This window comes from Oryx dammah, unplaced genomic scaffold (assembly GCF_014754425.2).
Source record: "Oryx dammah isolate SB20612 unplaced genomic scaffold, SCBI_Odam_1.1 HiC_scaffold_25, whole genome shotgun sequence".
NCBI classification, from domain to species: domain Eukaryota; kingdom Metazoa; phylum Chordata; class Mammalia; order Artiodactyla; family Bovidae; genus Oryx; species Oryx dammah.
In genome coordinates, this window is record NW_024070209.1 from 30,051,732 (window position 1) to 30,073,030 (window position 21,299).

Here is a 21,299-nt window from a genome sequence, read left to right on the forward strand (position 1 = left end):
TTGAAAGTTCACTAGCAGACCGCTTTTTTTTGTAGATTGAAGTATGATTGATCCAGTGTTAATTTCTGCTTTTTAGCAAAGTGATTCAGGTGTACGTATATATATATACTTTTTCATATTCTTTTCTATTATGGTTTATCACAGGATATTGAATGAATAGAAATACATAACTTCCAAACTAGTAGATGATGAAAAGGTAGAACCAGGAAAAAAAAATCCCCAAGAAGGCAAGCGGGATAAAAGAGAAGGAAACAGAATGCAATAACAAATAAGATGATACAAGTAAATCCCAGTATATCAGTGCCTTACATTTCAAAATGTTTAGCTATATGGGAGTTAGTACAGACACAAAGAAACAGTGAAGAAGGGAATGGCAACCCACTCCAGTATTCTTGCCTGGAGAGTCCCATGGACAGAGGAGCCTGGTGGGCTACAGTCCGTGGGGTTGCAAAGAGTTGGACATGACTTAGTGGCTAAACAACAAAGAAACAAAAGGAAAACATGTTGTAGGTAAAATGATGGAAAAAGATATACCAGGCAAATGTTGCTGCTGCTAAGTCGCTTCGGTCGTGTCCGACTCTGTGCGACCCCATAGACGGCAGCCCACCAGGCTCCCCCGTCCCTGGGATTCTCCAGGCCAGAACACTGGAGTGGGTTGCCATTTCCTTCTCCAATGCATGAAAGTGAAAAGTGAAAGTGAAGTCACTCAGTTGTGTCCAACTCTTAGCGACCCCATGGACCGAAGCCTACCAGGCTCCTCCATCCATGGGATTTTCCAGGCAAGAGTACTGGAGTGGGGTGCCATTGCCTTCTCCAGGCAAATATTAATGGAATGAAAACTGGGATATCATTTGAAATAGACTTTTAAGGCAAGTAGAATTACTAGAGATAAAAGAGTTGATCCACAATAGTATATGTTTCACTTCACCATGAATATATAGAAGTTTTAAATTTATATGCAACTAATAATCAAAACCACAAATAAAACATATTAATAGAACCACCAGGAAAAATTGACAAGTTTCACCAGTGTAGTGGGAGATTGTAATATATCTTCCTCATTAATTGGTAAAGAGAGCAGACCGCCCCCCCCCAAAAAAAATCAGGAATATAGAAAACTTAAACAATGTAGTTAACAATGTAGTTAACAAGTTTCATCCAATGGACATATATTGCATCCAATCACTGTAGAAACATCAGCTGAATCATCATGAAAATCAGCACCAACTGGACCATCAAGCAAGTTTCAACAAATTTCAGAGGATTAGTATGCTATAAATCATTAAAATTAGAAATCACCAAGAAAAAAATCCCTTGGAAATTAGGATATATTCTTTTAAATAACTTATTGATGAAAAAGGAAATGTTAATGGAACTCTTGCTGCCCTTTGTCTAGAAAGTGTTAAGTCATTCCTCAATTTTGCGTGTGGCAAACACAGTCCTGAGAAATGGGCCACAGAAAGATCTATCATTCTTGGCATACCTGGTGAGAATGTTAGAGTGCTAAGAGCCAGTGATGGATTGGTTCTCCCAACAGAAAGGACAAATTTTTAGTAAATGATGCTGGAACAATTGTGTATTCATATGTAAAAGATGAAATTGAATTTTAAAAAATACATCCATACATTTTGGGGGTGAATTGAAGACTTAAATGTGAAAGGTAAAAGCTATAATACATATAGAAGACAGTATGGGATAAAACTTCTATGAATTTTGTATACAGAAGAAATTCTTAAATGAGAAACTATAGTAACTATATAAAGAAAAGGGTTAATTCACCCTATTAAAGTTGAGAACTTTTTCAGTAATAGGCAACAAAAAGACAAACCATCTAAATAGGGAAAGATATTTGCATTATGTATAAAAATTAGTATCCAAACAATACAAATGTCTTCAGTAGACACTTAATAGAAAGGGGCACACATTTAATAGAAATGGCACACACACGAAAATTGTGTGTATATATGTATGTATATATATATATGTATATATATATACATATATATATACACGTTTGCCTTCTAGGTTTCTTTTGTATGTGAAGAGATAGTCAACTCCATTAATAATATGGGCGATGCAAATTATACCACAGTTCAGTTCAGTCGCTCAGTCGTGTCTGACTCTTTGCGACCCCATGAATCGCAGCACGCCAGGCCTCCCTGTCCATCACCAACTCCTGGAGTTCACTCAGACTCACGTCCATCGAGTCAGTGATGCCATCCAGCCATCTCATCCTCTGTCGTCCCCTTCTCCTCCTGCCCCCAATCCCTCCCAGCATCAGTCTTTTCCAGTGAGTCAACTCTTCCCATGAGGTGGCCAAAGTACTGGAGTTTCAGCTTTAGCATCATTCCTTCCAAAGAAGTCCCAGGGCTGATCTTCAGAATGGACAAGGAGATACAAATTCACAGTCATCAGGTTGGCAAACATTTTTTTGATGGGTTCATGGAGCAAACAGTATACTTCTACATTCCTGGTAGTGATCTGTCATTAGCAGGTAAAGTTGAAGAAAAGAATACTCTGACCCAATAACCCTGCTGCTTCACATGTATTGTGCTTTTAGAATTTCAGAAAACTTGTTTACAGTTGTGTTCCAAGGGATATAAACAAGGATGTCCATAGCAGTACTACTTGTAATAGCCCCAAACATAAACATAAATAAATGTCTAAAGAGTGTAATAAATTGTGGTGTATTCATAAAGTAGAATGTAAGTCATCTATAAAAAAACAAATGAATTACTGCTGCAGTAATGTTAATGAATTTGGTGGACGGGAAAACAAGCTTCAGTACAACTCAATTTTGTAAGATGTGTGAAAAACTTAAGAGGGCTAAGTAGTATAATCAAGGATTCTAATTATAAAGGAAAAAACTTTGATTTGCTTTGTCTTTGATACAGTCAGTTTAAATGTGAACAGATTAAGTCATAAAAATCTATGTGGTTTTTAAACAACACTGTATGTGTAGGAGGTTTCTTAGTTATTTTGGGCAAAAAAAAAAGCTCTCGGTGTGATCTCTAATACCTTTCATTCAGCACTTTGTAAAACTGAAAATTTACTGCCTCGGTTTCCCTTATTTATTCTCTGTCAAGCATTTCCTCCCAGACAAGTAGTATTAGTAATACAAACCTAAGCAAAAGTGCTCTCCTCTTAACATTTTGAAATGTGATCTAAGAATTTCAAGATGAAATCTTATTTTTCTCGCCCTGAAGTTGAGCATCACTGTATCGTAGGACACGATATGCAGACGTGCAGTTCCCTGTTAGGCACCTTCAGAGATGCATGAGCTGCATAGCTGCGGAAAAAATGTGGTGCGTTTAAACACTCAGCCCTCTTCTCAAGATACTGCCATGACCGTCACACAGTGAGACTCTAGGCAGGGGCTCAGATAATACTGGGATTATTTGAACTCTCCACTTTAAAAATTGCCCTTGTGAGGGAAAATTCCGTTCTTTCCTGAAGTGTAGATTTAGAGTCACAAATGTGTATTTTGCTAAATTGTCTTGTACATTTATTTCCTTTTTTTTTTTTTTGTAGCAGTGTCTTGGTTTTAGAAATCAGTTTATAGTGAATGTATTCATTATTTGAGTTATGTTAGTTCCACACCTAATAAATTAGGATACATTTTTCTCTCTTTTTGGCTGTGCGGCGTCTTCATTGCTGCACGCAGGGTTTCTCTAGTTCTGGCAAGCAAGGACTGCTCTCTAGTGTGATGTGCAGGCAGGCTTCTCATTGCAGAGGCTTCTCGTGTTGCTGGGCATGGGCTGTAGGGCATGCAGGCTTCAGCAGCTGCCGCACATGGGCTCAGTAGTTGGCAGCTCCAAGACTCGAGAGCACAGGCTCAGTAGTTTTGGCACACGGGCTTAAATCGCTCCATGACATGTGGGATCCTCCCAGATCAGGGATCAAACCCCTGTCTCCTGCGCTGGCATGCAGACTCTTAACCACTCTTTCCCTGAGCCACCAGGGAAGCCTAGGATATATTTTTCAAATCCCACATTTTCTAGGTTTAACTGCCTATTTTGAGTGACAGTTATTATGTGTAACAATTATATTTGGTTGACTGAAGTATTGTTCTTAAAAGATTACTTAAAGGAAGTATTACATCACTAGTCCAGATTTCCTTTTTCTGTACTTATTTTGCTTTATGAATCAAACTTCCATGCATATTATTATCTGCTACTAAATATTTTCAGTTCATTTTAAGAAGTAGTTTCATAAAAACTTAAAGCTAAAAGTTTTCTTGATTTTGGTGTAGAATATATAGACCTTTTGTTACAGTATTATATATTATATATTTCTGAAAACACTGAAATTGTGCGCAGGTGGTATGGGTCACACCCAAAACTTGCAAAGCTTGTAACCAGAACACTAACAAGTAAATCTTAATAAGAATGCTAGAATATTTTAAAAGATACATTAAATCTATTACAAGTAAAGAAATATTACAGATAACCTGAGGTTTTAAAAAAAACCAGACGAAGATAGCCTGATTGAAGGGTGTGCCAGGAAAGATTGAAGCTACAGGGTTATGGAGGCAGTAAAATGCATAAAGATCTGGAGAGGAGATTTCATTAGGTATTTTCTAGAAAATGCACATGGCCAAGCTGTGCCAAGAGGAGGAAAATGGGTTGAATGAGAACTGTGTACAGTGCTGTGTTATCAGCAGCTTACTGCTTTCCACTATGCTACCTTATTTCAGGTTTAGCTTTTATTACTTAGCAGTGTAAAGACATAGGCTGAGAAAAATTCCATGTACAAACCTATGTGACTTTTACATTGTACTAAAATCTTCTGCCCTACATACCAGTGAGCTAATTTGTGTTACAAAGTAAACAGTGCTAAGAATATGAGAGGTAGCTTCTGTTTTTGACTTTGATCAGACTGTGACTGTTTCGTGATTTTGTTTTGTGTGAAATGGAAATACAACTAAAAATAATCTAACACAACCTTTTCTGCCTTGAGTATATTGTTTTAATTTTAAACTATAAAAGTAATAAACATCTTAAACACTGGAAAATGTAACCAAGAAAAAAATTACCAAGTTATTATAAAAACCACTGTTAGCTTCTTGTGTATTTCCTACTTTTTTTTGCAAGTTTTTAGTAAGCTTTTTTGTTTACTTCACAATCTTCAATTTTTACTTCATAATTTTCATTTTTAATGACTATTAAATATTAGAGTAAATAGATGTGCTTTCGTTTACTTAACTATTTCTCTGTAATAAAATATATAAACTTTATAGTTTTCCTCTTTTTCATAATTCCTGGATAAACATCTGTGTGTGTACGTAAAAGATAAAGAGAGAATATTTTCTCTGATTTAGGATTGTTTCACTGGAGTGACTCATAAGTGGAATCATTGAATCAAAGAATATGACATTTTTAATGATTCTTGGTGCATATTGCCATCTTGTTTTTCAAAATGGCCCCAAGTCCTTGCCCAAAATTGTGTATTATAAATTTTTTAAACTGATGATCAGGCTTCCCAGATGGCTCAGCAGTAAAGAATCCACTTGCCAATGCAGGAGACGCAGGTTTGATCCCTGGATCTGGAAAAATCCTCTGGAAAAGGAAGTGGCAACCCCCTCGCCCCCCCAGTATTCTTGCCTGAAAATCCCATGGGACAGAGGAGCCTGGTGGACTATAGTCCACAAGTGGGCAAAAAGTGAGCAACTGAGCATTAGCATGGAACCGTTGACAGGCAACAAAACTTGTATAATTTTACTAATTATTTGTGTTTATCAGACACTATGCTAAGTATATTATCAGACTTAATGTCACATTTTGTTTTGTTTTGTATTTTTTAATAATCAGTGAAGTTGAATATTTTCTAATACATATATTTGTTCAGTTCAGTTCAGTCGCTCAGTCATATCTGACTCTTTGCGACCCCATGAATCGCAGCACGCCAGGCCTCCCTGTCCATCACCAACTCCCGGAGTTCACTCAGACTCACGTCCATCGAGTCAGTGATGCCATCCAGCCATCTCATCCTCTGTTGTCCCCTTCTCCTCCTGCCCCCAATCTCTCCCAGCATCAGTCTTTTCCAGTGAGTCAACTCTTTGCACGAGGTGGCCAAAGTATTGGAATTTCAGCTTTAGCATTCCTTCCAAAGAAATCCCAGGGCTGATCTCCTTCAGAATGGACTGGTTGGATCTCCTTGCAGTCCAAGGGACTCTCAAGAGTCTTCTCCAACACCACAGTTCAAAAGCATCAGTTCTTCAGCGCTCAGCTTTCTTCACAGTCCAACTCTCACATCCATACATGACCACAGGAAAAACCATAGCCTTGACTAGACAGACCTTAGTCAGCAAAGTAATGTCTCTGCTTTTGAATATGCTATCTAGGTTGGTCATAACTTTCCTTCCAAGGAGTAAGTGTCTTTTCGTTTCATTGCTGCAGTCACCATCTGCAGTGATTTTGGAGCCCCCCAAAATAAAGTCTGACACTTGTTTCCACTGTTTCCCCATCTATTTCCCATGAAGTGATGGGACCAGATCCCATGATCTTCATTTTTTGAATGTTGAGGTTTAAGCCAACTTTTTCACTCTCCTCTTTCACTTTCATCAAGAGGCTTTTTAGTTCCTCTTCACTTTCTGCCATAAGGGTGGTGTCATCTGCATATCTGAGGTGATTGACATTTCTCCCGGCAATCTTGATTCCAGCTTGTGTTTCTTTCAGTCCAGTGTTTCTCATGATGTACTCTGCATAGAAGTTAAATAAGCAGGGTGACAATATACAGCCTTGACGTACTCCTTTTCCTATTTGGAACCAGTCTGTTGTTCCATGTCCAGTTCTGTTGCTTCCTGACCTGCATACAGATTTCTCAAGAGACAGGTCAGCTGGTCTGGTATTCCCATCTCTTTCAGAATTTTCCACAGTTTATTGTGATCCACACAGTCAAAGGCTTTGGCATAGTCAATAAAGCAGAAATAGATGTTTTTCTGGAACTCTCTTGCTTTTTTGATGATCCAGCTAATGTTGGCAATTTGTTCTCTGGTTCCTCTGCCTTTTCGAAAACCAGCTTGAACATCAGGGAGTTCACGGTTCACGTATTGCTGAAGTCTGGCTTGGAGAATTTTGAGCATTACTTTACTAGCATGTGAGATGAGTGCAATTGTGCAGTAGTTTGAGCATTCTTTGGCATTGCCTTTCTTTGGGATTGGAATGAAAACTGACCTTTTCCAGTCCTGTGGCCACTGCTGAGTTTTCCAAATTTGCTGGTATATTGAGTGCAGCACTTTCACAGCATCATCTTTCAGGATTTGAAACAGCTCAACTGGAATTCCATCACCTCCACTGGCTTTGTTTGTAGTGATGCTTTCTAAGGCCCACTTGACTTCATGTTCCAGGATGTCTCGCTCTAGATTAGTGATCATACTGTCGTTATTATCTGGGTCATGAAGATCTTTTTTGTACAGTTCTTGTGTGTATTCTTGCCACCTCTTCTTAATATCTTCTGCTTCTCTTAGGTCCATACCATTTCTGTCCTTTATTGAGCCTATCTTTGCATGAAATGTTCCCTTGGTATCTCTAATTTTCTTGAAGAGATCTCTAGTCTTTCCCATTCTGTTCTGTTCCTCTATTTCTTTGCATTGGTCGCTGAAGCAGGCTTTCTTATCTCTTCTTGGTATTCTTTGGAACTCTGCATTCAGATGCTTATATCTTTCCTTTTCTCCTTTGTTTTTCGCCTCTCTTCTTTTCACAGCTATTTGTAAGGCCTCCCCAGACAGCCATTTTGCTTTTTTGCATTTCTTTTCCATGGGGATGGTCTTGATCCCTGTCTCCTGTAGTGTCATGAATCTCATTCCATAGTTCATCAGGCACTCTGTCTATCAGATCTATCTATATATTTGTTATTTATATACTTATTTGTAAGGAAAGATCATTTACCTATTTATTTTGGTGCACTTGGTGTTCTAAAGTACTCGTCAAGGATAGTTTAAAAACAGCTTTTTTCTTTCCTTGAAAATACAGTGACAACTGATAGAGAGTGACAACTGATCCTGACTAAGAGGATGTCAGTCTTTCAACTTGATTTTTTAACTTTTCTTGGCTATATGTGGCGCTAGTGGTAAAGAACCGACCTGCCAATGCAGGAGACATAAGAAATGCAGGTTCAGTCCCTAGCTGGGGAAGATCCCCTGGAGAAGGAAATGGCAACCCACTCCAGTATTCTTACCTGGAGAATCCCATGGACAGAGGAGCTTGGCAGGCTGCCGTCCTGGCTGGCAAAGAGTTGAACACAACAACTGAGGCAAATAAGCAAGCAAGCAATGCTTTATGTAATCTTTGGCACATTTGCTGCCATAGTATTGTCTTGCATCTTAAAGTAATGAGATTTCACTCTAAACTTGTGATTTAGAGGATGACATATTTGCAACCATTTGAATTAGTTTCTGATGAGACTGTCAACAGTATCTGTTTTAAGTAATGTTGCTAAAAATGAACGTTCCTTAAGAAATTGAGTGTATTCGAATGGACAAAAAAGCTTGAATCTTGAACTCAGCCTAGTTTGTAATTTTGGCTTCACTTTTTATTAGCTTTAGAATGTTAGGCAGTTACTTACTTGGCTTCCATAACAGTGATTTTCAGCTTTCTGATTGTAACTAGTGGGGATATTTCCTAACATTAATGCTTTATTTCGAAAATAAAGTAACTTTTAAAAGCAGGTAGCACAGCACTTGATATTTGTTGCTTGTAAATTCATTTCAGTTTGGAATTATAATTTGAGTACCTCCTTATGCCCAATGTTTTGTTATGATGTATTAGGAGTACAAATGTAAAAGACTGTTATCATGGGATTCACAGTGTGGGGAAAAGGACCATATGTAGAACTCAGTAATAGTGTAAAAAAGTTTATGCATTTTAATTGATAGTCATTTGAGATACAATATGTAGTATTTAGTACAATGGATTACATCCCAAATATTAGCTCATGGATGCTACTGATAACTGGGTATTCTGAAACTACATCTAATAGCTACAAGAATCCAGATTGTTTTATATCTAACATTGACCAGTTTTCATAATTAGAGAAACCTGCCAGCTATGTTTTCAATAAAATAAAATCCCAGGGTTGCTTCTCTTATTTCACTTACATAAGTATAAGAAGTTTTAATAGAATAATAGCATACGTAGAGGGTTTTTCACAGAATTCGGAAATGAGGTACCTTGATGAACCATTGAAAATGAATTAAATGGCACATTAGTTCTGCCACTTTCCCTTTTGGTCAGTTATCCTTCCATAGTAAGATTTTTGAATTGAAGTATGTTTCAGAAGTAAAAAAAAAATCATTGAGAGAATAGAAATAAAAAAGGATAGCTTAGAAACAGCTTTTTTTTCCTCCCCTTGAAAATGCAGTGACAGTTAGTTCAAAGTTTACTAAGAATGTCAACCTTTCACCGTCAGTACCTGATAAGATAGTATATAGAAGGAAGAGTTAAAAATACTGGAATTTACAATAATAAATCTATAGTAAATATGATTTTGCTAGTAATGAATTTAGTGATTAAGAAATGTTATCTCTTTAGTATGATATACTATAAAAATATTAGTTATTTCTTTATAGTATTATAATCATATCTGAGGAAAGCGTTTATTTGGAATTACTGTTTGAGCTTATTTTAAATTTGATTATTATCTATTTTGAGCCTTATGTATGACTTAATTTCACTGTAATTATAGTGAAATTATAGATGAATAGATTCTAGAATTTTAGAAATCAAAGATATAATCTATTCATTTTTAGTAATAGCACACATTACTTATTAGGCAGTTATTATGGGCTAGGGACTGTAATAAGTATTCAGAATACATTCAGCTTTATTAATATCACCTGTACATATTGTGCTATAGTGGGGCATTTTATTTATAGCCATTTCAAATAACATGAAATAAGTTCTGTATTATAACCTTTAGCATTTGTTTTGCAAATATTATACTTAAATATTATATGGGATATTGATTGTAAAATTTCTCTGATTTGGGGATTTTTAAATTTGTGTTTCCTTTTTCCATGTGCTTATGAATCTTAAGTATAACATTGGTTGATAATTGTTTCTTTTGTTGCAGAACTGTAAGAGTAAATGGGTCCAGTAATTGGAATGACTCCAGAAAAGAGAGCTGAAACTCCAGGAGCTGAAAAGGTTGCAGGATTGAGCCAGATTTACAAAATGGGAAGCTTGCCTGAAGCTGTTGATGCTGCCAGGCCAAAGGCCACTCTAGTGGACAATGAGTCAGCAGATGATGAACTCACAAACTTGAACTGGCTTCACGAAAGTACAAATCTCCTAACAAACTTCAGCTTTGGAAGCGAAGGTCTTCCAATTGTTAGTCCATTGTATGACATAGAAGGAGATGATGTGCCATCCTTTGGACCATCGTGCTATCAGAACCAAGAAAAAAAATCAGCAACTTCAAAGCCCCCATACTCCTTTAGTCTTCTCATTTATATGGCTATTGAACACTCTCCAAATAAGTGTTTGCCAGTCAAAGAAATTTATAGCTGGATTCTGAACCGCTTCCCGTATTTTGCAACTGCACCAACTGGCTGGAAGAATTCTGTTCGACATAATCTGTCCCTGAATAAATGTTTTCAGAAAGTGGAAAGAAGCCATGGCAAGGTCAGTGTTTATGAACATTGCTATATTTAGGGAGGTGGGGGAAAATAGCATGGAGATCTTAAAATATGAGAAAGTCAAAGGAAGACAAAAAATAGTCAAGTCAGATTACTTCAGCTTGAACTTAATTTTATCTACCATTTGCTTTCATCTCAGGTGTTTTTAAATTTCTTTAGTATTGATGTAAATCTAGCAGAATTATGTTCAGTCTACTAAAGGTAAAAATTAGGTATAAATTAGGAGTTTATTATTTCCTTTTTATTTTCTTTAACTTTTAAAAATTGAAGCATAGTTAATTTACAATGTTGTGTTAGTTTCAGGTGTTCAAAAAAGTGGTTCAATTATAATTAATTAGTTTTTTTAATGTCCCAACTTTCTGCCCTTCTTAGTTTCTGTAATTTTCTTGTTGCTGTATTTATATATTCTTATTTATTCAATATGACAGTGTCTGCCTTATAATTGGAATGTGGATCATTTACATTAGTGTAATTGATATGGTTGGATTTAAATCTATCATTACATTATTTGTTTTCTATTTAAATACTTTAAGACATTATTCTCTTGTCTTCTGGGTAGCATAGTTTGTGATGAGAAGTCTGTTGACATTCTTATCTTTGTTCTTCTGTTTGTAGTTTTTTTTTCCTTACTGTCCTCAAGATTTTTATCTTTGTCACTACTTTTCGGCAGTTTGACTATGATGTGCCTAAGTGTGTTTTTCTTTATTTTATCCTGCCTTGGTTTTTCTGACGTTCTTGGATCTGTGGTTTGTTGTCAGTCATTAAACTTAGAAATTTGTTTCCTCATTATCTCTTCAAATATTTCTTGTGATTCACCACCTACTTCTGGGCTCCAAGTGAAAATGTGTTAGACCGTTTGCTGTTGTCTCACCTCTTGATTGCTCTGTCCCTCTTCCTACTCTTTTTCTTTGTTTCAGTTTGGATAATTTCTATTGATCTGTGTATAGTTTTATTCTTTCTTGTATCCATTCTGCTGATCACCCTAATAAAATCATCTTCATTTTTTTTTAAAGTATTTTCATTTTCCTTAAAAAAAACTGTCTTCATCTTTCTGCTAAAATTTTCCCACTAGGTCTATTAAACAAATTAATCATAGTCAGTGTCTGTCTGATAATTTCAATATTTGGACCATCTCTGGGTCTGGTTTTGTTAATTGTTTTGTTTCCTGCTTTTGTGTGTCACATAATTTTGTATTAAATATCAGACATTGCTTGTTAAAAAAAATGGTAGAAACTGAAGTAAAGAATATTTCCATCAAGAAATAGATATGCCTCTACTTCTATCAGGTTGTTAGTATGGACAGGTATTGATCAATTTAGTTAACAGTTGAGTTGGGTGGGTTTTGTGGTTGTCATAGTTACCTTTGATATACCATAGTCTTTACATTCCTATGGAGAGACTGCTGATACTTTGTATTTAGTGTGAGGCCTGGAATGTCAGGTGTTTTCGTGGCTTTTCTGCTCCACCTTTATCTGTCAGTTTGTGACACATTTAACTTAGAAGTGGGAGGGGAGTTAAATATTTCTCTCTGTACTCTTGCTCCTCCCTTAGCAATAGATTGTTCTTCCTTGTTACTTGGTGCAAGGTTCTTGGTGTGAACAGGATAGGTTTCTTGGTTCTTCTCCAGTTTTAGTGTCAGGCAGGCTTATTGTGTGCCTGTGTCTCAAGTGTGGGACGTCCCTGTCTCTTCCATGAGCCGACTCCCATCTACCCAGTGAAGTCCAGAGCTGCACTTATCAATAGCCAGATACCTCCATGTGGCTAGTGGTTGGTATACTGGAGAGAACAAATATAGGATACTTTGTCATTGTATAAATTCCTTTTGAACAGCACTGTTCTAGCATTCAGGCCAGTTTCTTGTCCACTCCCATCATGGTAAGTAAATGTTACCTAATATCAGTGGGAAGTTCTGGGTACAAGTGAGTGACCATTTCCCAGTGGTAGCAGATCTCTGCTTTGTATCTTTGGAGCATTTGGGCATGAGCCAGTTTCCTGTCCTTCTCCACATGATGTATACTCATTGCCTAGTATCAGTAAAGTGTGAGGATAACTGGGTTTTGTACTTTTCTTCCAACAGCAGCTGTCTTTTGCTGGTGACGGGGGAGAGGAAGGGTACTTTGTCTCTCTCTCAGTGGCAGACAGCTTTTGCTTCTTATTTGCTTTGTCCAGGGTTCAGGCAGGTTTAGTGCCTCTCCCAGACGGACACCTGATCTTACCTTATACTCACTCAGGGCCTGGAGCATGAATGAGCTTTGCCTGATAACCTTGCTCTAACCACAGACCATAGTCGGCTCAACACATCTATCTCCATCTCCAAGGGTGTCTTCCTTAGGTCCCCTTGAGTATTTTGTTTTCTTACTTTTTATCATGACTGCCACTTTTCCCATGCTCTACCGAAAGTGAAACAGCTCTTATGTTTCATCCCTCCTCACAGGACCTGTCACACCTCAAAATCAATTCTTCTTGCAGCCTAAATTCTCAGGCTCATAAAAAATTATGGTTTTGTAGATTATTTTGATTTTTTTCTTGTTAATCTAGGAGTGTTGTTCTTTTGTAGTTTTCTATAACCCAAGTGGTAGCAGAAAGCTCCAATTTTTATTTGGAATAAAAGTTTAAAAAGCAAGTAATTAAATCTTTAGATAACGGAAGGATTTCATAGGACAGTGCTGTTCAGACTTGCAAGTATCTACTGATCATCTGGGGATCTTGTTAAAGTACAGATTCTTCTTCAGCAAATCTAGGATGGAGACTGAGGCTTTCTAATTTCTAGCAGGCTCTGAGCTGATCCTGATGCCTCTAATCCACGAGACACCCTGGGTAGCAAGGCATTTGGACACATCATTTTCTTATGATTAAAGGAGATTGTATTAGTTATCTATTGCTATGTAATAAATTCCTATTTAACACATTCTTTACTACACATGGAATATTTATGAAGGCCAGCTATGTGCTTGGCCATTAAAAAGCCTCAGCAGTTTTTAAGGATCGATCTGTTATAGCTAGCCTCCAAGGTAGCCCCCAAATGAGCCCTGCCTTCCAGTATTTGTGCCTTTGTAGAGTCCCCCTTCAATACAGAATTTGGCTGGTTTGTGTAACCAAGAGGATATTATGGAAATGGAGTGTGCCTTTTGAATCCAGGTCGTAAAAGACATGGCTTCCATCTTGCGTTCTTGGCCAATTAGCTGTATGGTAAGTCAGCTGCTATATCATAAGGACATTTAAACAGCCCTATGGAGAGACCCATATGGCAAGGAAATCAGACTCAATATACGTATGAGTAAGTCATTTTGGAAACACATTCCTCTATCAGTCAGACTCTCCTTTCAGATGACTGAAAGTGTTGAAAATTTTGGGTGTATTCTTTCTACTATGCATCATTAGATTTTATTTTGTAAACAGTATCAGTTAATTCTTTTCTAGTTTTAGACCTATTGTATTTATGCTTATGGCAAGATATAAAAGAAACTAGTCATCAGCATCGGTTTTTAGTAGAAGGATCTAGGGAAAGTATGGTATAATGGAAGCCAGCGAGGGTAAGTTTAAGTGTGAATGAGCAACAGTGTCAAATGTTGCAGAAAAAGACTTGAAAATGAAAATGCCGCTGGTTGTGCAGTGGTTAAGCCTGCACACTTGCACTGCAGGGAGTGCAGGTCCTCCAGGGTCAGGGAGCTAAGAGCCCGCATGCTGCATCTCACAGCCGAAAGGAAAGAAGCTTGACTAGCATCAAGTAGCAGCCAGGAGATTAGAGTTAAAAGTATAGGAACAGTGGTGTATTGCTAAATATTTAACAATTGGATGAGGGTTAAGGTATCACTTTTGCCGATTTCCATGATATAAATATTTCTATTGTGGCCATTTCCAAGCTGCCAACATTCTGTCATTAAATGCAAAATTTGGACAAAAAGTGATACATTCAAGTGAGATTGGGAGTGCCTGTGGTTTGTTTTTATTTTTATTTTTTTAAATAAAATACTGCTTGAATCAGTACCTCAAAATACTGATTTTTTTCTTTTTCAACCTGCAAAAGACAAGTAAGTTATACTTACTTCCATTAGGTTTGGCAACCTTGAAAAGCACTTTTTCTGATGAATAATTGTCTGGAGATGATAATCTCAAAAAAGAAAGCAAGATGACAAAGGTCCAGGCCAAACTACAGGTTGATATAGATATCTAGCCACTTGCTGTGGCTGCTGCTTAGCTCCCTGCCCTCATCCATACCATAGTTACCACTCTCAAAAGATAGGCCTAAAAATCTTGGCTTGTTATTTTGAATTTTAAAATCAGAAAAGCTAGGCAAGGTGTTTTTGTTTTGTTTTTATGTTTTGAACATTAACATTGAAGTCTTAAAATTTGTTTTTCAAACTTTGTTATAAAAGCCAAACTAAAATATTTAAGGTGAGAATTTAGCTGGGGAACGTGAAATCAGAAGTTTTGCCTCATTTAGTACAATTTCAGGGTGTACATTTTCGTGGTGGTGATTTGCTTCAGTAGCTGAATCCCAAGAAATGAAGTCATGCAAGCCACCATTAAAAGTTCACACTATGAGCAAGAATTATGAATGCCCTTTTAAATTCAGCGATTCTAAAAAACACTGAAAAAAGTAGTCGGGGGGGTAAATATTAAAATGTACAGTGCAGGTACATGAAAACATTTCAGGAATAGTGAACATTGTTTCTTCTCCCAATGTTCTTTACAACTTCCATTAAGATAAACCTTAAAAGTTCAATTCTCAGTATATTCCTTATTTCTTCAGAACCTTCGGTGGTTCTTTACCAAATATGTCCAAAAGCCTTAGAGTTTCAAAATGCAAAATAGTACATGAGAGAATGCACATTTCCTGTTTCCACTGCACAAAAAAGCATTTCTTGTAATAGTCATATTCACTTTAATACTTCTTAAACTCTTTAATATTTGTGTTCTATTATCTAAGCACATCTTAATAAAGAGGCATAGTTTTTAACGGAGACTTAGATTTAAAAATAAGTTTTTTGCTTTAGACTCTAAAACACAGATTAGCAAATACATAATTCTATCTTGTTACTGATAGTTTGTGAACGGGCTCAGGGAACGGAAGTGCTGCCATGGTAACACAAAACAGACGGTTATTTGGAGACCTTACTCAAGATACTTAACTGCCCTGAACTGCAAGTTTTCAGTACTAGTGCTTCCAATTTGCTATTTCAAGGAAATACTGGTTCTTCTATGATCAAAACAATTTGCAGTTCTCTCACAATAGAATTTTAAAAGTCGACTTGAACTAAACAGCTTCTGGGAGTATAATCTCAGGAATACCAAGATAGAACATGGTTGGAATCATTAAAATAATTGTCTTAGTCTATATATGAAAAATAATTATATGAAACTGAAGTGGTTTGGGAACAAAGGATATTGTGGGTGCTGTCACTTTAAAGTTTTATTTCTCCATCTTCAGAATACCCTTACCACTTAGGCCAAGTGATTGGAATTACATCTAATTTAAGATGGGATGGTCCATCACTTAATTCAAAAATACATGGGTAGAAATTTGACTTCCTTTGGAAAAAACTTAAAATTTCAATGTAGTTCATGTGATATCTTGCTGCCACAGGCCAGAAAAAGTTTCATCTGATAGTATGGTAAAAAAGTGTTTTTCCCTTATCAGTTTAATTCTTGTTTCTAACTTTTGTCTCATAGTCAAAATTAATTAATGTTTGTTCTTATTGTTTATGTTTTTAAAATTTCTTCATCTCTTAGAAAAGAATAGGAACATAAACTGACTTTCTGCCATTTTCAGTATAACCTCTTAGTATTCATTTACTTTGCAGCTCTGTCACTTACATAAAAATTATCTTATTTGAATCTCATCACAACTCAGTGAAGTGGCCTGTTTTTTTACAGATAAAATATGAATTAGAGGACAGAGATTAAATTGTTAGTCCAATGTCATGTAGCCAGTCAGTAAGCAGTGTTTTAAGATTTCACTTTTAAAACCTGTGAAACTGTTCTTTCATTATACTGCTCTGCTATAGTAGTTATGATAGTCAGAGATTAAAAAAAAAAAAACACCTCAATAATAGACTAATGTTACTTTGAAAACAGTTCAGGAAATGGAAGCACCCTGGAATTCATCACAGTAAATCTTCAGCAATCGTAATAGCTTACATCATACGGGATTTTATACAAGCAGAAAGGAGCAGGGGAATAAGACACAGGTCAGTTTTACTGTTGTCTAGATAATTGTTACTTTTGTGAGGTATAATTCAAATTTTCAAAAGGGGTTTTTGAAATAGAAAAGATGTAATGTAAAAACAAAAATTAGTAGCAGTTTGAATTTCACTAATCTTGTGAGGAAATTTTATATACCATGGTGAGAAGGGTTCAGGTTATACCTTATATTTAACTTTTGATATTTATATCTTCAAAAGATTAAATATCTTCAAAAATATTTATTAAAATTTAATGTCAGTATCTAGTGGAGTAGAAGCAGAAAAACAAATTATTAGAGAATAAAAACAATGATATTAGACTGGAAGAAAGAGGAACAGTTTTTAAAACTGCAAAGAAAATGAACATAAAACATAACAATAGTAGTATTTGGTGTTAAGGACTTATGGCCAGAAGGTACAGTTTTATATATATTTTGAGCATACTAATACACAGAGAACCATAGACATTTTTCTAAAGGTTACACAGCTGTTAAGTGACAAAGCCAGGTTTCCAAAGGTAGGTATTCTTCTTCAAGGCTTATACTCTTAACTTTTGTGCAAGTGGTGTTTAGCTCTGGGGAAGTGGGATGAGTTTGCAGTTGAACCTCCTCCTTGCATGGCTGTGGGCTTCTATATGTAAGTTGTGGGTCCATGTGGTACATTTGTAGGGATGTTCTTCTAGTCAGACTGTTCAGGTTGGTAGATAGGGATGGATGTTCAGCTAAATAAATAGGATAGATGTATGCTTAAGGAAGAGTTAGCAGGTGATGTTACAGCTCCTGAAATCCTTCAGTTATTTCATTTAACTAGCTCAACTAATGTCTGTGTATTTGACCACATCCACTTAGTTTTTATGTTTTTCTTATGCCCTTTGTAATATGTAATTATAGTTTGGATATCTTTTTAAATTCAAGAGCGTTTATAAATTTCCAAGTGGTCAGAGAATTTTGCAGTTGGGTTTTTTTTTCCTTTTTGCACTAAAGTAACCTTTAAATAAGATTTATTTTTCTTCATGGTCTAATCAATGTTTGTAGTTTTTTCTACTAAAAAAAAAAACAACACATTTCTCAGCGTTAACATTAGAAAAGTATATTCTATAAGAATTCATAGTCATCAGTTACATCAGTGTTTTTAATACAAAACAGGTTTAATTAAAGCAAGACTATTTAGAACCCCTCATAGCTCAGTCGGTAAAGAATCTGCCTGCAACGCAGGAGACCCAGGTTCGATTCCTAGGTCGGAAAGATCCTCTGGAGAAGGAAATGGCAACCCACTCCAGTGTTCTGGCCTGGAGAATCCCCATGGACAGAGGACCCTGTCAGGCTACAGCCCATGGGGTCGCAAGAGTCGGAAATGACTTAGCGACTAAACCACCACCAACCTGCTAATACGTAGTGTGACCTTCTAAGCAGAAAGGAGGTAAAACATGCAGCATTTTTCAAACCTCTTTGAAGGAAGTATCTCCTGGTCTGGCCTTTCGCCTGCACATTAGATCATTTTAGTGGTATTCTTCAGGTATATTGTCCACTTACCTTCCTGGTGAGCTGTTCCGTCATATTAGGGGAATTGTGGAGCAGGCAAGCCATCCTTTGAGGCATCTCTCATCTGCCATTTAGTGAGCGCTTCTGTTTATATTTTCTCTAGTTTCCAATAATCATACATTTCTATTATTTTTAGATTCTTATGACTATTTCCATGAAATCTGGGCTTGTGTACCCTTTACCTTATTATCCAAAAGGCCCTCAAATGTTGTAACTTAACCATCTTGAGGGTGGGGATGGTATTTATTCCTCTTTTTTATCTTTTACAAGAGTCTTTTCCATCCCTCAGTTTTTTATTTTACTCTCTGAGACTTTTGCCATATCTTCATTAAATTATTTGCTTTGAATTTAAGCAGTTTAAATGGGAAAATAAACACTAGTGTTAATGCCATAGAAATAATTATTTTTGGATGCATCACCCAGTATCATATTGTTTAGCACCTAATTGAAGGGCCATCATGCATAGCCCTTCATGCTGTTCTCTGCATAGCTTGGTGTTGTATATCATTCTCACAAACTGTGATGTGAATGGTGTGTCCTAGAGTGTTGTGGTCTTGTGGCCCTATGCACCATGCACTGTGCAGAGTACTCTATGTGTAATTAAATCCATGGAACAACCCTGTGAGGTAGGTAATGTTATTATCCGTACCTTCCAAATACGGGAATAATTACCCAGAGAAATAGAAGTTAGTTAACCTTCCTAAAATTACACAGCGGGTAAATGGCAGAGCTGGAGATAGGAACCCAGGCTGTCTGCCTCCAGGACTTTTAATCACACAGTTCATTGCTAGCAAGTTTACTTCAGTGTTTGCATTGTATTCAAAAGGTGCTATTGGGTTTTGTTCCCCCACACATTTATGAAAAACATTCAGACACTTTTTGTGTCTAATTCCAGGTAACTAATTCTTATGTAATTTATTTTAGGTTAATGGAAAAGGTTCCTTATGGTGTGTTGATCCAGAATATAAACCCAACCTTATGCAGGCACTGAAGAAGCAACCTTTCTCCTCAAAATCCACATTTTACAGCCCTCCTGCATCACCACAAAGGTACAGGATCTAAGATGTAAATGTCCGTGGCAATATATAAGATTTCATTATATGAGATGGAATAACTTTTAAGTTGTGGGGGTTTTTTCATCTTTTTTCTTTAAAATTACATAGAGAATTATTTATGGATAAGACATTAGACTAAGGCATTTTTGCTTATTAGGAACTGAGATGTTGGGTAATTGAGAGCATAAATTCTGGAAAATGTATTAATAATTAACAATATATTCTAACTAAACTCTGAAGATAGTGATAATATGAATTCAGGTATAACCTGAAACCTTTCTGTAAAGATCAGATCATTTACATTGTCTGCAGTACTAGTACTGACCTAAAGACACAAGAAAGTAGAAGTATATTTAAAATTTTTTAAATAAGGTAGTTTGTTTGCAGCATTTATATATATATACTTATATTCATTTTTCTATTTTAAGATTTTTTCCCTTCACAGCATTTTTAATATTTGAAAATTATGTTCAAGTCTCAAAATTTTAAATGTCAAGTAAAATAATGCTTTGGATTTTTATTTGATTTGTTTCTGTTGGCAAATATGCTTTTCCTTGGCCTTTTGTTTTCTAACTCCATGATCATTAAATTGATCTTATAGCTTTCCCATTTTAAATCAAATCTGAAAATGATGACTTTAAATCTGACTGTTGCCTTTGAAAGAAGCCTTTAGAATCTTTATTTTTAAACTCTATTATATATATTCATTTGAGTTGAAAATGACAGTTTTGTCAAAATACTTTTAAGGGTAGTCTATAAAAAGTTTTTTTAAGCTTTTTAGTAAAATAATAAATGAAAAATTTGGAACATTCACAAAAGTAGAAGAGTGAACTCCCATTTGCAGCAGTTACCAACATTTCATGTAGTGTTTAAGGAATTAAAGTATTATTATATAACTTTTAGAGGAGTGTTTGTAGCTAATACAGTTTTAAAAATTAGCCTAAAGTTGACATTTCTGCATTATATATACAAAATACTTATTGAGATTTTAAGCTTATTTACCATATTAGTAGATTAGAAGGATCATTATAACAAGAACTAGTTTATCCTTATGAAATGAAACTCTGAAAAGATGTTTTCAGAGTTTATATTCTCATTGTTTGGGAGTTGATACTTTCCTTAGTATTGGTACTTAAGAGATGTCCTAGTTTAAAAGAACAATAGTTGGGAAACTAATGGTAAGTTCTTTTGATACTGCTTTAATGTTTTATTTAGCAATGCTATTTTTTATTAAAAATCAAATGGGAGAATTGGCACAGTTTTTTTGTATACCATCAAAAATATACTTTCCTGTGCCTTTGATATGAAACATTTTCATGTTTTCATTTTTTATATGTTTAAATGTTAAATAGAGATGATTTTGTGGTTTAAAAACAGGTAGATAAACAGCAGCGTAGAGGTTGTAATCTTTGACTTTAAAATATTTTTAGAAACATTTTCTCTTTATTATTGTTGGAGAAAATGACAGTTCCATCTGACATGCCTTTGTGTAGCCCTTTCATGCCATAATTGGTTAAGTCTGAGGAAGAGAATGAACTATAGTGTATATGAAACTGTGACTAAGAAATAGAGTTTTAATTTAGTTAGCCAAACAGATTTTTTTTAAATACTATCACAAATTCCAGAGAAGAGGAAAGTTTGTTCCAAAAATATTAAAAAATTTTTTGAAATTAAAAAAAAGAAACTGCTGGTCTCTTTCATAAATATAGAAATTTTAATTTGTAATTGATATTTTTAATTAAATCAGGAACTTTTTCTTTTTTTGTCATCACCATACAGTCTTCTTTTTAAACATTGTTTTGATGAACACTTTCATTTCTGTAGTAACACCTATATTAATATCTTATCAAACATAGGCATCCAGTGTAGAATCAAACAGTAA

General features: G+C 35.7%; 1 protein-coding gene across 1 annotated transcript in view; it reads left to right on the forward strand.

The window, feature by feature from the left end:
• Positions 1–21,299, forward strand: part of FOXN2 (forkhead box N2) — a 58,098-nt gene that overhangs the window by 22,867 nt on the left and 13,932 nt on the right. Inside the window, exons 2-3 of the mRNA XM_040224765.1 lie at positions 10,072–10,622; positions 19,287–19,411. Coding sequence (XP_040080699.1) covers positions 10,086–10,622; positions 19,287–19,411 — 662 coding nt within the window. The 5' untranslated portion in view covers positions 10,072–10,085. The remainder of the gene's footprint in view (positions 1–10,071; positions 10,623–19,286; positions 19,412–21,299) is intronic.